General features: G+C 33.7%; 6 protein-coding genes and 1 non-coding gene across 7 annotated transcripts; 3 read left to right on the forward strand and 4 right to left on the reverse strand.

Moving 5' to 3' along the window:
- Nucleotides 1-294: 294 nt before the first annotated feature.
- ACF4 (Acf4p) lies at nt 295-1,179 on the forward strand (the record flags this gene model as incomplete). The annotated part of the gene is made up of 1 exon (XM_003685540.1): nt 295-1,179. The coding sequence occupies one exon, from the start codon at nt 295-297 to the stop codon at nt 1,177-1,179; it is 885 nt and encodes a 294-aa protein (XP_003685588.1).
- Nucleotides 1,180-1,381: 202 nt separating this feature from the next.
- Nucleotides 1,382-2,806, reverse strand: VMA13 (H(+)-transporting V1 sector ATPase subunit H; the record flags this gene model as incomplete). Its single annotated transcript, XM_003685541.1, has 1 exon — nt 1,382-2,806. One exon carries the CDS (start codon nt 2,804-2,806, stop codon nt 1,382-1,384), a length of 1,425 nt encoding a protein of 474 aa, XP_003685589.1.
- Nucleotides 2,807-3,438: 632 nt separating this feature from the next.
- SRO7 (Rab GTPase-binding protein SRO7) lies at nt 3,439-6,627 on the reverse strand (the record flags this gene model as incomplete). Its single annotated transcript, XM_003685542.1, has 1 exon — nt 3,439-6,627. The coding sequence occupies one exon, from the start codon at nt 6,625-6,627 to the stop codon at nt 3,439-3,441; it is 3,189 nt and encodes a 1,062-aa protein (XP_003685590.1).
- Nucleotides 6,628-7,021: 394 nt separating this feature from the next.
- RTG3 (Rtg3p) lies at nt 7,022-8,476 on the reverse strand (the record flags this gene model as incomplete). The annotated part of the gene is made up of 1 exon (XM_003685543.1): nt 7,022-8,476. One exon carries the CDS (start codon nt 8,474-8,476, stop codon nt 7,022-7,024), a length of 1,455 nt encoding a protein of 484 aa, XP_003685591.1.
- Nucleotides 8,477-9,256: 780 nt separating this feature from the next.
- Nucleotides 9,257-9,913, forward strand: SFT2 (Sft2p; the record flags this gene model as incomplete). The annotated part of the gene is made up of 1 exon (XM_003685544.1): nt 9,257-9,913. The coding sequence occupies one exon, from the start codon at nt 9,257-9,259 to the stop codon at nt 9,911-9,913; it is 657 nt and encodes a 218-aa protein (XP_003685592.1).
- A 161-nt stretch (nt 9,914-10,074) lies between these two features.
- TPHA0E00640 (arrestin C-terminal domain-containing protein) lies at nt 10,075-13,290 on the reverse strand (the record flags this gene model as incomplete). The annotated part of the gene is made up of 1 exon (XM_003685545.1): nt 10,075-13,290. One exon carries the CDS (start codon nt 13,288-13,290, stop codon nt 10,075-10,077), a length of 3,216 nt encoding a protein of 1,071 aa, XP_003685593.1.
- A 1,482-nt stretch (nt 13,291-14,772) lies between these two features.
- On the forward strand, nt 14,773-14,862 carry TPHA0Etrna5F. Its single transcript is given in 2 exon segments — nt 14,773-14,810; nt 14,826-14,862. It is a non-coding gene; the product is annotated as a tRNA-Phe (tRNA).
- Nucleotides 14,863-14,968: the final 106 nt, after the last annotated feature.

A 14,968-nucleotide genomic window follows, 5' to 3' on the forward strand; every position in this document is an offset into this window, starting at 1 on the left:
ACTAACAGATTGATTCAAGGGAATGATCAAATAAAAAGCTTGAAGACTGTTGTCTATGTAATATCCAACCATTTTATAATTAAGAACTTTCACTGAAATTTGTAAGTTTTCTTATTTGACTTTTTCAATGCACAGTAATATTGATCGAAAAGGTTGCTTTTTGAAAAGCAGCATGAATAAAAAAAGGTACTGTTTCAAACCCATATAATTGAGAGTGATATATTGGAATACTGGAAATTATTATAGCATCAAATACAGATCAAGGAAGGTATTTAGAATACCTATTAAATAACCATGTCACAAAACCAAAGAAAAGTGAGCCAACCTTTAGATTTGCATTCCTTCTCAATCGTTAACAAGCAATCAGAACCTAAAGATACTACAGAAGGACAAGTCGACAAGGATGAACAGAATAGCAATAATGCATTAGAGAAGAGAGCTACTGATAATTCAGAACACTCTCATTCGCGGAACTCAAGTGATATAAAGTTGAAACCAATTTCTCCCCGAAAAGCAGGGATCCAACTGCCATTGCCTTTACAGTCTACACCTGTGAAGAATCAAAAACATGAGAGAATGGATTCTAATAAAGAAGAAAATATAATAACGGACGAGACTTATCAAGAGCTGCTATACAAGTTAGCAACAAAAAAGAGGACAGTTACTGAATTGATAGATCATCTAAAGAAAGAAGAAAAGGAATTAAGAATATTAGAGGATGAAATATCACGTTATGCAGAGAAGAAGGGAATCCATAATCAAAACAATATATTAGCATCACCAAGAGGAAAAGGTAATAATGAAATGATTCAATCCTGGGCAAAGCAGATTCATAGTGCTATAGATGAAGTAAATAATTCTCCAAATGTCGTCAATGGAAAGAAGAGCATCTCTGATTTCTTTTACAAACAACAAGATAATGAAGTTAAATCTCGAAACTACAAGGTAGAAAAACCTTTCTTTAAGCAACTCGTAGATAAGTTCTCAGAGTTTACCTTCAACGAAGATGATGAAGAAGAGTTCGATAAAAGCAGGAATTTAGATGAATATTCCGTTAATAATAACTTCAACTATGAATATGATGAATCAAATATTGATGACGAAGAAGAACCAGAAGGAATATTAAATATTGGACTTCGCAAGCCAAGAGTGTCTAAACCGTTGACCATCAAGAAATAATGAATATCATTGCTAAGTGCACCTTCTTTCTTTGTACCATTAGTATTAAATATAATAATCAAAACTTTCAAGATCTCTTATTAAAATCTTTATCATTTTCAGTTAATCTAAATATGACACTATATACACATATTAATTTTTGTATGAGGTTACATATTTAAATATTCAATCATGAGTTCATTTTGGAGATAAGGGAGTAAAATCATCTATAATTATAACCTATAATTGTTTGAGTTGCTTTTAAGGCTTCGTACTTTACTCTGGAATCCGAGTGACTCAATAATTGCATTATAACTGATTTACCATTCATTTCCCCCAAAACAATTACACTTTCTGGTAGTAATTCTACTACATGTGTAATATCGTTCAAAGCAACTTCAAGTATTATTTTCTTTTGCTTTTCTGAAATATTCTTAACGTTTTCATTTGAAGCAACATTTATTAACAAAGTGACTAATTTCTTAAATAACTTCCAATTGTCAGCTTTAAATTTATCAATATTGTCAGACCAGAACCCATTGCTGATATGTGGTGGAGACCAACATAATAATTTTGAATCAACTTCAGCAATGTATTCATCAAAAGAGGTTAATTCGTTGTATTCAGCCTCTAAAATTTCCTTTAACGTGGAGATATCTTGTTTTAACTCTTCATCGGAATACTTTCTTTCAGATAAGGATTGCAGTACTTGTAAGGTATTTCCCAGCAACAATAGTTTTTTTATTAATTGTCGATTTCCTTTCACATCCTTGGAGCAACATTGTAAAATAATTGCAATTGATATTCTAGATATCTTTTCCTTAATCGTAACTTTTACTAACCTTAACAATGTTAAGAAATCAGCCAAATATTCTGTAGTTAATTCATATGCAATGGTATTGTCAAAAGTTAGTAGCCATATCAACAGCAATGAGTAATATTGTAATTGAATACCCAGATTATTTGAGTTTGTAGCAACTAATCTAGTGTTTGAATCAGGTTGAGTGGCACTTTTAATGATACCGAAAATAGTACCAATATAATTAGCTCTTAGGCTCCAGATGGTTTTACGATATTCCTTAACTCCTGCCAGTTCTTGTAACAGTCTCATACACACATATGAGGTGTCCATTTGTTCTTTATTGTGTAATATATCCAAATAACTTTTGTTACTTAATAATTTTTTGATAAGGTCAATATCATGTGTATCTTTTTGAATTAAGATAGAGACCACATTGAATGCAGTTATTAGACAAGTTTGAGGATCTGTAGATTGGAATGAAACTTCATAAAGTTGATTAATCAAGGAAGGTGTTTCCTTAAAGACCGCCAATGCATCAGCTGAATATTCTTCTGAAGAGAACAATTCTGCAATTAAGTTGGTGACGTATTTTTTAGATTCATTGTTTGTTGAGGTTTGTAAAAAATGGATCAGTGAGACAATCATTGACTTATTGACATTGAGCTCAGATTCGCCAGAAGTAGGTTTTTTGTTGATTAAAATACTTTCCAATTGTTTGGCGACCGCAACGTCGTTCCCATCGACCTCCGAAGATCTAGCTACAGCATCCCATGCAACTGAACGTGAACCAATGGCTTTACGAATTTCATTAAAATGGGTACTATCTAACAGAATACTTGTAGACATCCTTTTTTTATTAATCCTGCGAATGGTTTCCCTGTAATTTTATAATATTTTGGCACCTCACAATTATTAACAAATTTTGAGCTAAATAAAATTTTTTTAAAACCCAATGGATAATAACCAACTGATCTTCACGGTAAATGTAACCAAGTGTTCAGTCAACCAACATATACATTACATTATTATAAAATTATAAATTAAATTTAATATCAATTGAGTCCCTCAATCTAATTTCAATATTCTGAAATACGCTTGTTGCAAGTTTTTGCAACATTATGCAATATTACCCGTTCAAATATTATCACTAATCACGAGGTGGAATACAACGTTCATATTCATGCACACAACTATTTAAGGTAAGGTCTTATGAAGGTAAGGTCTATGTTTCTGGTCGATATACTACATTACACACTACTTTGAATACACCATTTAACAGCTGTGATCGTAAAGCTAACAAATTAATTGCGAAGTTTGTTTCATATCGTTGTGAAATTACAAACCAGGGAGGAGTCTGTTTGGTTTTCACTTGCTTGCATATCTCGAGATAAAAGTTGGTGATTATTCCGATTCGTATTTATTAAATATACATCTATGTATGTAAGTAGATGTGCAGTTAATACGATAGTTACACTTATTCAGATACCTATAGCACTTTTCATTAAATCTTTGCTTGTATCTTCCACTGCTTCGTTAAGCGAGTTACCGAGAGCTGTTGTATATTCATTAAATTGACTTTCAACGTAGTCATACTGTGTCTCTACAGTTCTGGTAACTGCTTTAATAACATCATACCCACCACTTCTTTGTGTGTGTCTGACAGGGGACTTGTACGTCATATCCTCTGGTCTGTACTTGCCACCTTCTTCGATCGCCTTTTGGTTAGATTTCTTTGGTGGGGCCAATGTTATAGTACCTTTTGCAATTTCACTTTCTTTGTACTTAGATGGAGGTCTTTTCTTGCCACTCAATACTTCAGAGAGCTGATCATCTGTAACATATACGGTACCTCTAGCCCATTGCATTGAGTTAACCTGAGGTCTATATGGGATATGCAAGGTTGGGTTATATAATGTATCCGGTTGAGGTTTGCTGTTAGAGTCTCTTCCAGTTTTAGGGCTTTCTAGGCCAGCAGCTTTTTGATCTACTGTAGAATATAAGCCTGCAGAATGCGTCCCATTTCTGATAATAATATCACCGTTTGTCAATACGCTACATTCCGGAATGTATTTGGCTTGCGTAGCAGATCCAATGTGCATAGTTTTGACATCTTTCAAATCAGGTGTTGATAATACCTTCACATCTCCATTAGCTAACATTGAAACTAGTACAGTAGCTAGTTTATTGTCACCTTTACTTCCAATATATGGTATAAAAGAAAGAGATGAAGATAATACAGGATATTTGAACGTTTTGCCAGAATCTTTCGATTTACCAAGTTTAACCGTTCTTGCATCCATTGATGTCACAACAAACACAGTGCCAGGGATTGGTATACCAGAGCTCAATTGATCCATCTTTGCAATTGTAGCTGAACAGTTTTGACCGTTGGATTTATCTACAGCACCGATATATAACACTGGAGCAGGTTCGTTCGTTTTAGTAACTTCTATCAATTCTACGGAGAATCTACTGCCTCCAGCTGGTAAAATCTTGTAAGTAAATAATTCACCACTATCACTACCAGCTAGCATAAGTATGCTAGAGTATCCATCAGTTCCGTACTCCATTATACAAAATTCTATTGCAGTGATAGTTTTTCCATTTATTTTTGAAGAATTTACATTTCCAAAATACATAGTAGCAGGTCCCCTTCTATCAATAACAATGACAGAGCCATCTTGATATGCTATACCAACAAAACCAATACCGCTATTCTTTAGAGCAGTTACTTTACCTCGACATGCATGAACAGCAGTACTGGGTAGAAAACCTTTCTTTATACTTGTTGATGCTCTATCTCTGACATCAACTAATACTTCATCCGAATCATTTAATGAAAACCTTCTTAACTTAATTTCAAGAGCCTTATCCGTATTTCCATCTGGAATAAAGTATTGATTCATTTCATATTTAAATAGAATCACATTTCCAGATTCAACAGATACTGCTAATTCTAAGGTATCAGGTGAAAATGAAATATTAGTAACGGCTAAACCTTGAGATGTATTTATAATGCTACCTAAATTAACTTCAAACACAGAATTATCTTCTAATTCCTTTTGTGATGCGTCCCAAATTCTAACAGTGCCATTAACATGACCCGTAGCAATTGCAGAACGAATTGTCTGAAGTCTCATTTCTTTCTTCGAAGCCAAACCACCTTTTAATAAACCTTGTTCATTTCTTTGAGAAGTCATCATACCTAACCATAGCTTTTTAGGAACAGAAATTCCTGTAATCATCGTGACTGGAGGTCTTAACCAACACAAATTTTGAGGTAACAATGAAGCTTTGGTGGTGAAAAGCCCCTTTGGAAATATCATAGTACCAAGTTCACCATTATCAAAGAGCAACAGTATTATAGCTGGATCATGGCAACCAGCAAAAAATGGAGATGCTCTTGGGATAGGAAGCATATCAATTATATTTCCTTGTTGTATTAAAGGCACTATTTTTTGACCTCTGGGTTTCGAATAATATTTTTTCATACCGTCATAAGTGGTTACTGTGTAAGAAGGGGTACCACCAAAGTCAAATATAATCAGATTTTGATTATTGTCGGAGCCCATGGTACTACTCGAAGATTGATAAGCTATTGCTAAAGAAGTATACTCTGGGTTGTTTGCACAGACCCATTTAGCTTTCAAAACCTTGGGAATTCCTACAGGGGCAGCCTTTTGTAAACCTATTTGAGGTTTATTAATCTGAGTTTCAAGTATAGTTCTAGCTAAAATTAATTTACCAGTATTTGCATCCCAAAAACACAAAGAATTATCTTCATGTATAGTCAAAATATGCAGAGAATTAGGATGAAACAGAGATTGAATAACTTTAGGATAACGTGTTTCCTTTGTATTAAATGAATAGTCTCCACCTGGTGCATCTGGAGGTAGTTCATATATAAAGTGTTGTTTGACAGTATTTTCAATCAATGAAAAAATTATTGTAGATTGCTCATAAGAAATCAAAACCGTACCAATATCTCTTGGATTCCATTGAATCGACACAATTGGTGATATAGCACTTTGTTTAAAGAAATTTAACTTTTGTATATTATCAACCCTAAATTCACACATTTGATCACGGTCAACATCATACGCCAACAAAGTACCACTCTGCAACCCCATCAAAATCCAATCCAAAGAAGGATCAGTTTCAACAGATATTAGTTTACCTGGAGCGAAAACTGAAGTCAATATTTGTTTTGAATATAAAGAGATTATAGTAATAATATCCTTGGAAGAGATCACAAGTAAGTAAATACCTTTAACAAATCTCAACTCTTTAATAGTGTCTTTACCTTCGAAAGACATAACTACTTCCACTTCTTTATTACCAAATATATGTACATCTTTAGAGGTTGTAGCTACTGCTAGTAAACCTTGAGTTTGTTCAAACGCCATAGTAGTAATAGTACCACGTATACCTGACAAAGACACTTGCTGTGTATGAAAAATTCTCGACATACCTGAGTTAATAGTTGGTACCTCAGTAATCGTAGACGACTTGAATGCATGTCTCATACTCTTAAACTTAGAACCAGATGATGGATTCTCAGATTGCTCATTATTATCATTTCCCTTTTTCTGATTCACAGCTTCTTTAGCATTTGCATCATTATTACTCGAGTGTTTCAAAACACTCTTGAACTTATTCTTAAACATAGCAAACTCAATACGTTATATTTATCAACTTGTCTATAAGCTGCAAACATAAGATTATAAACAGTAACTTGTGTTCAACAAATAATTATCAAGGGATTCGTTTAAGTAAATTGTGATGTTTGTTTTAAATAGTGAGGCTTACTCTTATATTCAGTTTCCGGTTATATACATTTGTCCGCGTACTAGTAAGAAGGTCATTGAAAGATTACTACAAGTTTGTGTTAGAAACTTGTTTTGTAATGATCCAAAAGTATTGATATTATGCTATATAGTATTGTAAAATATTTTGATTCATTAATTACAGAAATTACATGTGTAAGAGATTATGCGAGTTTTCGATGTATTGGCCTATTAGATTGTTGCCTTTATTATATTGTTAGTTGATCGCTGTAACTTAAATAGCATCAAATTCTAATAGATAGTCAGCAGGAGTAGTACCGTCCTGTCCCACGTTGTAGGTTAATTGTGCATTATCTTCTGCTTCAATTAGAGCTCCCGATAAGTATTGATTTAGATTGTCGTTCGCAAAATCATCGCTTTGACTTTGTTGATACTGTTGATACTGAGCCGTATTGGCAGGTTGTTGTAGGGATGCTTCACCAGGATACAGGTTATGATCAGCTTCAAGAATAAATTTTTCGAGATGTGGATTAGCATTAGATGTTACTCGGGCATCGATTATTTTTTCTGTAGAAAAGGTCATGGAATTATCATCTACTTCTAATTTCACTTCATTAGAATTGTCAAACAGACTCTTATCTGTCTCATTTACATGATTCAACTCTTGCAACTTGAGTAGCAATTTTTTTTTCCTGTAATGTTGAGCTTCGACTACATTTTTCAGGAATTCTAAATATTCTACTGTTTTGTATAAAATTGTACCTTTATTTGCTTTTATTTTCTTGCCAGTAGCTGCATCATACATAAAGAGTGAAGGTGGCACTAATTTTCCTAACTCTTTGATCTTCTCCTTGATAAGTTCACGCCTCCTCCTCTCAACAGCGTTATGGAATTCTCTTTTACGTTTTCGTTTCTCTTCCGCAGACATATGTGAAACCATTTTATTTGGAACACTTGAACTTGGAGCTGCACTTGACGACCCTGATACACCTGGCGATATTGTTGCTTCAAATTTTGAGATGCTATTTACAGAACTTGGAGTCATTGCGTTGTTATAATCTGGATTTATAAGGCTAGGTTGTCGTAGCGATGATGATAAATAATTACCAGTCCTCAATGAAGTGCTTAGTGATCTCATGGAATTGAGATTCGATGTGTTATTGACATTAAAACTATTATTACTAGTATTAATCCCACTACCATTATAACTGAATGCTTGTGGTTGATAGGAACCGGAATTTATATCAGAATGGATACTAGATCCCAATGAGGAAGCCAGGTCAATTCCAGGCTGCATTGCTTCTTTGGCAAATAAAAAATCCGTAGTTTCTATTCCAGGGATATTATCGATGTTGTCATTATATTGATCAAGATTGCTCCTCATAATCCTATCATTATTACTTATAGAGTTTTGATGATTCATACTATTGAAAATCTCACTCACGTCGTTACCATTTGAATTCGCAAAAATGTCATCTAAAAATCTAGTTTCACCGCCCATATTTTCTAAATTGAAACTGTTAGCATTGTTTGCTTCCAAACCACGGTTATGAACATTATCAGTCTTATCTCTTGCCATATAATTCATGTCGCTTATTAAATTATATGATGCATTCTCGATATCATCAGATGGTGTATTTTCATTATAGCTGGAATTATTTTCTGCACCTAACTGCTTATCGTGGTGCTGTTTATTATTTAAATATTGATTAATCAGATTTTGATCCATTGTTTGTTATGTGTTCAAAAATACAAAAAAAAAAAACCACGAAAAAACTGGAAGTTAACAAGTTCAATATATTACTATGTGCGTATAAATAAAAATCCTGTAATAATTGGATAACGTTATTTGTTCTTTTTATGATAACTAGCCCAATAGAACTTCCTTCTTATGAAAGACCAGAACTCACAAGTATAATAGCAAATCCCTCTCTTTGCACACTTTAAATTGTCACTATTTGTTGACCAGAGGTTGACAGTTCGCAGAAATTCAATGCTTTAACCACTTGGACTTTCAGTTATAATAAACTAAGAAGTAAATCAATTGCATAACTCATCAGTTGAGTCTTAATGAATTGTGCCTTAGTCATTTTTCTTATTTCAAAATAAGTTTCCAACTTTTTAAATTTTAAATCTTGATTCATTGGAGATCACGTGGGTTTCACGTGACGTGTAATGTATATTTCATTTTGAAGGTTGTAACGTTCAATGATTAAAGTACAATTGGAAACTAAGTTTGACATTAGAAGGGTGCCATCAGTACTTATAAGAGAGCTCCTAAATAGTCTATTGATTACTTGATGCGTCTTTTGATCACATCCATGCAGATCACCAAAATTATCTATACTGTGTCGAGGCGCTGAGTATTATATTATTACCCAATTACCATTGACTTTTCTTCTCGTATTAAAACATACACGTATATAAAGGCTACTTCTACCGGAATATTGTTCTTTTATTAAGACATTCAAATTGTTACATTTTTTGATTACAGTGAACTTTCAATAATATGGCTGATTTAAACCCTAACGATAGCGGCCTACGTGATTCTTTGAATAAGTGGTACAGCTCCCGTACCGATGCAGCAGCAGCTGCTGCCGAAGGATCTGTATCCGGTAATGTCAGAGGGTTTTTCTCTACTTTCTCAGATTCTGTCAATTCAACTGCTCAAGACGTCTATTCTCGTTTACCTTTGACTAATCAAGATTTATCACAAACAGAAGAACCTTCATGGTTTGCTCTATCAAGAACAGAAAGATTATTATTGTTTATAGCATGTCTATTAGGTTCTATTGCCTGCTTCACGTTATGTATATTTTTATTCCCTGTGTTGGCAATTAAACCAAGAAAATTCGGTTTGTTATGGACAATGGGTTCATTATTATTCATTTTAGCATTTGGGTTTTTCATGGGACCGATTGCATACATTAAGCATTTAACGTCAAGGGAAAGATTACCTTTCACTGTCTTCTTTTTCAGTACCTGTTTCTTAACAATTTATTTCGCTGCATTTGTTAAGTCTTCATTATTAACCATGCCATGTGCCGTACTAGAATTAATAGCCGTTGTATATTATGCTATTTCATATTTTCCATTTGGAAGAGCAGGGTTGTCAATGTTGAGTTCCTTCGGTTTAAGCAGAGCTAGAGGGGCCTTAAATATATAATAGAGAGACTGCATCTATTTTATGTATCACTATGTAAAATTCGAAAATGTAAATAAATAAAATTATTTGATGGAATATTAATGCACAATTTAAATATATGTATGATCGCAGTTACATGGTATCTATATGCTTCTTTAGGGGAGAAAACATCATGAATGTAATCACCTGTTGCTTACAATATCGTCATAAGTAGGCGGATCAGATTTTGTGAACGATTTCTTTAAATCAGGCCCCAGCACTTCATGATAAATCTCATCACTACCACTTAGACTGTGATTTGAACCTTTAGGCTTAAAACTGTAATCACTTTTGAAAAGACCTTCAGGTTGACTTTCATTTATCGTTAATTTCTTTTTCTTGTCCGGACTATACAAACAATAAGGAACATCTATTGCGACTAAGCTATCACTGTCACCGCTTTTAACTAAATTTTCATCAATGCCATCCTTTTTAGGACTTCCTAGAAGGTCATCCAGATTATCAAAAGTGGTGAATTGTTGGGACGACTTTACCATAGATGCAATATCTGTATTACTGGAATAATTCAAATGGAAAGGATTAGTTGAGACAAACTCACCAGTTCTGTTGAGATTCAGTGATGAAACATCCTTAGATAATGATAAATGGTCAGAAAGGTCATCATTAGAAAACATTGCTCTCATTCTTGGAGAATTTGTTGGCGAAGCGAAAGGCGAACCCAATGGAGATGCAGGAACAGAAAACACTTCTTCAAAACTTGGAGGAAAAACATCATCTACGGCATTTTTAGTAGTAGAAGCTAGATCTGAATGAGGATTATCCATTATAGCCATAGAATAAGTAGGTAACTCCATGCTCTCCACAACACATTTATCTGAGACGATTATGACAGGTATGTCTAATACAACTTCATAATTTCTTATTTTAGTAGGATTGACATCATCTTTTTTGCTAACTCTAAACATAATTTCCAATTTATGTTTACAACTGATATTAGCACAATTGTAACTATCGACATATAAACCACGTTTTGCCATATGCACGCTGGTATTTAATTTAATATCTTTACCGGAGTTTGTTAAGATCTTGGTTTCAAGTAATCTAGGATCGGTGGTATGATTCACTTCTGGTTTTAATTCAGTTGAAGAGTGCGCAGTAGTAAAAAAACCACGAATACTTGAATGTCTTTTGTTTAAAGGCTGTTTTACATCATCGCTATCTGTACTGTTTACAGAAACATAACTGTCAACGCCATATGGTGGTATATTTCTAGTTCCTTTTTTATCCAGATCCACAAATTTTGGAAATTCAATATTGGTTTCAATCACAATAGGTTCATTAATTCCAATTTCGGGTCTCTCCTTATCAGTCTTTTTTGAATAATCTTTAATTGAGTCATAAGCTAATAAATTACCAGCGAAACAATTTTCAACTATTTCTTCCCTCAATGCATGTCCACCTTTTTCTTTTGTCCTAATTTCTAGGAGTGATAGACTGCGACATTTTCTTCTCATTGCCTGAAAGTTTTTATAGTATGGGCTGTATGGATCTTTTGAAATTACATCAATTTGATCAAATTCATATTCATAGTTCTTGCTGACAAAGGATACCTTTTCTAAAAGATTAACTCTAACTCTATGAAGTTTGATGTCTTTAGTTAATGGTGATATTTTTAACTTTATAGGTACCTTGCTGCCAAGTGGTATATATTTTTGACCAAACGAGATTTCATAACCTAATGCATCTGACCAAGTTCTATTAACATAAATTGATCTATTTGCAGTCGTTGTAGAACTAGGAGGAGGAGTACGGATAATAGTTAATGGATATTCAACATAAATTTTATTTGCGGAATGATTTTCTTTACTGTGTTCAACAGTGTCATTTGCTATGCTTAAAGAGCTCTTCACTTTCTTAAATAAAGAGGTAGAGCTGCTATGCTTAACACCCGGCTGAATATCTCCAATTTCCTTCAAGGAATCTTTACTGCCTGTTGATGTTCCTGAATATAGACGATGAGAATCTTTCGAAGATAAATGATCTTTTTTAGTTTTTTCTATCTTAGTAGCAATAGAAACACGGTATCCAATACGAGCAGATGGGTAATATAATGATTCAGGAACATTATCAGAAAATGCGACAGGTAACATGAAAACGTAAGTGCCCGAATGAAATTTTTTTGTTTCTGTTTTGGATAGTCGGTCAAATATTGCTTCTTTTGAATGACTAGCATCTGCATAAATCCTATCTTTATCTGGTATATTCCTGAATATTTCCAATTTTCTTTCTTTGATATTATTGTTCACAATTTTATCTTTCGAGGAGACCTTACATGGGATATATAGATCGTAGTTCTTGCAATTCAATGTCCATTTTATACTACCATAATTATATACTTCCTCTTTGAAAGATTTCGTTGGAGGAACACCTTCTTTCCAAAAAACCCTTATTCTTGAGAACAAATTTGCTTCAATATCTTTCAATTGTGTACTCTGTTTAACAGTTACAATAATGGCCACGTTATATGGGTGAACGGTCTCATCGGAATCAGTTGATGAATTACTTCTTGAATTTATGGACTGCCTTCCAGATGCACTGCTTGATGCTCTTGATCTGTTTAAGCGGTCTCCTGAGCTTGCACTTGAAGCTGGGTTTCGAAGAGTGGTGTCATTTCTTGATAAATATGGATCATCGGCGGCATCTGAATCTGCATACCCATTCATTCTGGCATAATATGCATCACTTCTGCGAGGATTTGAAGCTAAAAACATTGTACTACCACTATCGGCCACTGAAATCTTAATATTATCACCTGTGAATATCAATTTCTTCTCTAACAAACCTCTTGCCTTCAAATAATCCCTTAGATATGTTTTGCCTAATTTTGATAACAAGGCTGAATCGGTATTTGCTGATACAGGCCTAGTAGAAGCTGGCGAATGCACTGGGGTCAAAGTTATAGAATGACTATCAGAGGAACTACTCTGTCTAAATGGATTTGTAGACTTACCATTTGGTGATGGTGAGAAAACTGCAATACTATGTCTTCTGGTGTTTCCCAAATCAGCAGAACTATCGTTATTTAATTGCGGATGATTTAAAGGGGCTTGACTTGTTTTGTTATTATTATGACTATGTGAGCTACTATTACTAGTTTTTCTCACTGGAAAATGATGAGCTGAATTTCTTCTAGCCACTGGGAGTGAAGCATTCGAATATGTGCTTGCTATCCCAGAATTTTTGCTTGAATGTGCATGCGAATGTAATGAAGTCGTACTTGAATTTGCAGAACTACCCATGAAAGCGGATAGTGCTACTTTCATTGACGGTGATCTTTTATCACTTTTTATATGATGGCCTGACCTCGTTTCAGATTTATCAGTTGCGTTGAGAGACATCATTATAAGTTATCGTCTTGGTTTATTGTTCTGAGGTGTTCTTCGATACTATAATTGTCCAAATATACTGGGATATATATATGCATATATATACATATATATATATATATTTAAATATTAGAAATTAAAAGAAAGGCAGTCAATTTGATTTAGCCCACAGCAGTCAAATTGATAAAATATCAACAGAAAAGGTATAATTAATATTATTTTTTCCTTCCAATAAATGAATTATTCAGATGTGTTGAATTTGTACACTACCTTGTTAAGGAGCAGATATAACTGGAATATAGATTATTGAAAGAGATATATAACTATATATAAATGCATAGTAATACACGATATCCTTTATGAAAACGAAGAAGAAGATAGCGTAGATAGTTAAGACTACATTCCAAAAAGAGTAGATTGAGTCAAAAACCGTAAAGATAGAGTACGTTTCTTTGATGAGTCCTAGAACATATACAGGTAAATAAAATATCTCTTGTATTACTAAAGATCGCATAATTGAGACCGTACAATCAATGAAAACATGAGAATAGGAAGCATTTCAGAAGCCTTTTGGATAAGGTTTTCTTTCTTGTATTGTGTATAACAGGTATAATATTATTATTAACGATGTGTTGTATTTATTTTGAACCCAATTGCTTATAACAGAAATGATTAATTGCTAATGAACTTCGATGAACTTCGATGCCTAGATTATATTGAATTAGGAGCCAATAATAGTATGCAGAAGACAAATTGCCTTGAATGTCATTAGCATCTTTTCGTTACTTCTTTTCTCTTATTATAAGGCCAAATAACCTATATGTAACGGCACTTCACGGTGCTTAACTATATTTTACGCTACGTAACGTTCTTGAAATGTATATATTTTTTAACAGGTTCGAAAATTTAAAACTTTGTACGGTTTATTATGTGTATGTAACTGGGTTACCGTATTGTAGCTTGCAATTGGTTCTACTTTCAAAGAAGGAAAGAGGGAGCCAGAGAGAGGGGGCAGAACGGGAACTCCTATATTGGCAGCTAATGCGAGAGAGTGAGAGAGCGCGACAAAAGAAACAAAACGCAACAACGACAGCCACAGCTACAACTACAACAGTATAAACTCACTATTTCTCAAGCGGAATAACACTCTGGTGATAAAGATTTCTCTCTCGTTAGTTATAGTTCTTTCACACTTCATACTCTGCCAGTAATAGTAGAAGGCTCTGCCGTAATCCATTTTTCAAACACTGAAATCATAATTATTTTTTCTGCTTTGTTGCTCAATATTGCTGCTGATAGAGAAAGAGCTTGAAAGAGGTTTGTTATGGTATTCTTGAGGATTTTGTGTGGTGGTAGTGCTAGTTCTAGTATTTATCGTTTTTTAATGAATTGCTACGAAAATGCAATAATTAGTATTTTCATAAAAACACAACTTGAGGCATTTTACCCGTTATTATAACTGTTCCCCAAAAGCTCTTCCCTCGTAATTATACAGCGGTTTTAGCTCAGTTGGGAGAGCGCCAGACTGAAGAATACTTTGGTCAAGTTATCTGGAGGTCCTGTGTTCGATCCACAGAAATCGCATTGTTTTTTTGTTTTTAGTAGTTTTAAATTATAATTACTTTATTACTTAACATATTAGAATTAATAAATCATCAATTAAGTACTTATATTACTTACTCGTCCTCAT

Source organism: Tetrapisispora phaffii, chromosome 5 (genome assembly GCF_000236905.1).
Source record: "Tetrapisispora phaffii CBS 4417 chromosome 5, complete genome".
NCBI lineage: Eukaryota > Fungi > Ascomycota > Saccharomycetes > Saccharomycetales > Saccharomycetaceae > Tetrapisispora > Tetrapisispora phaffii.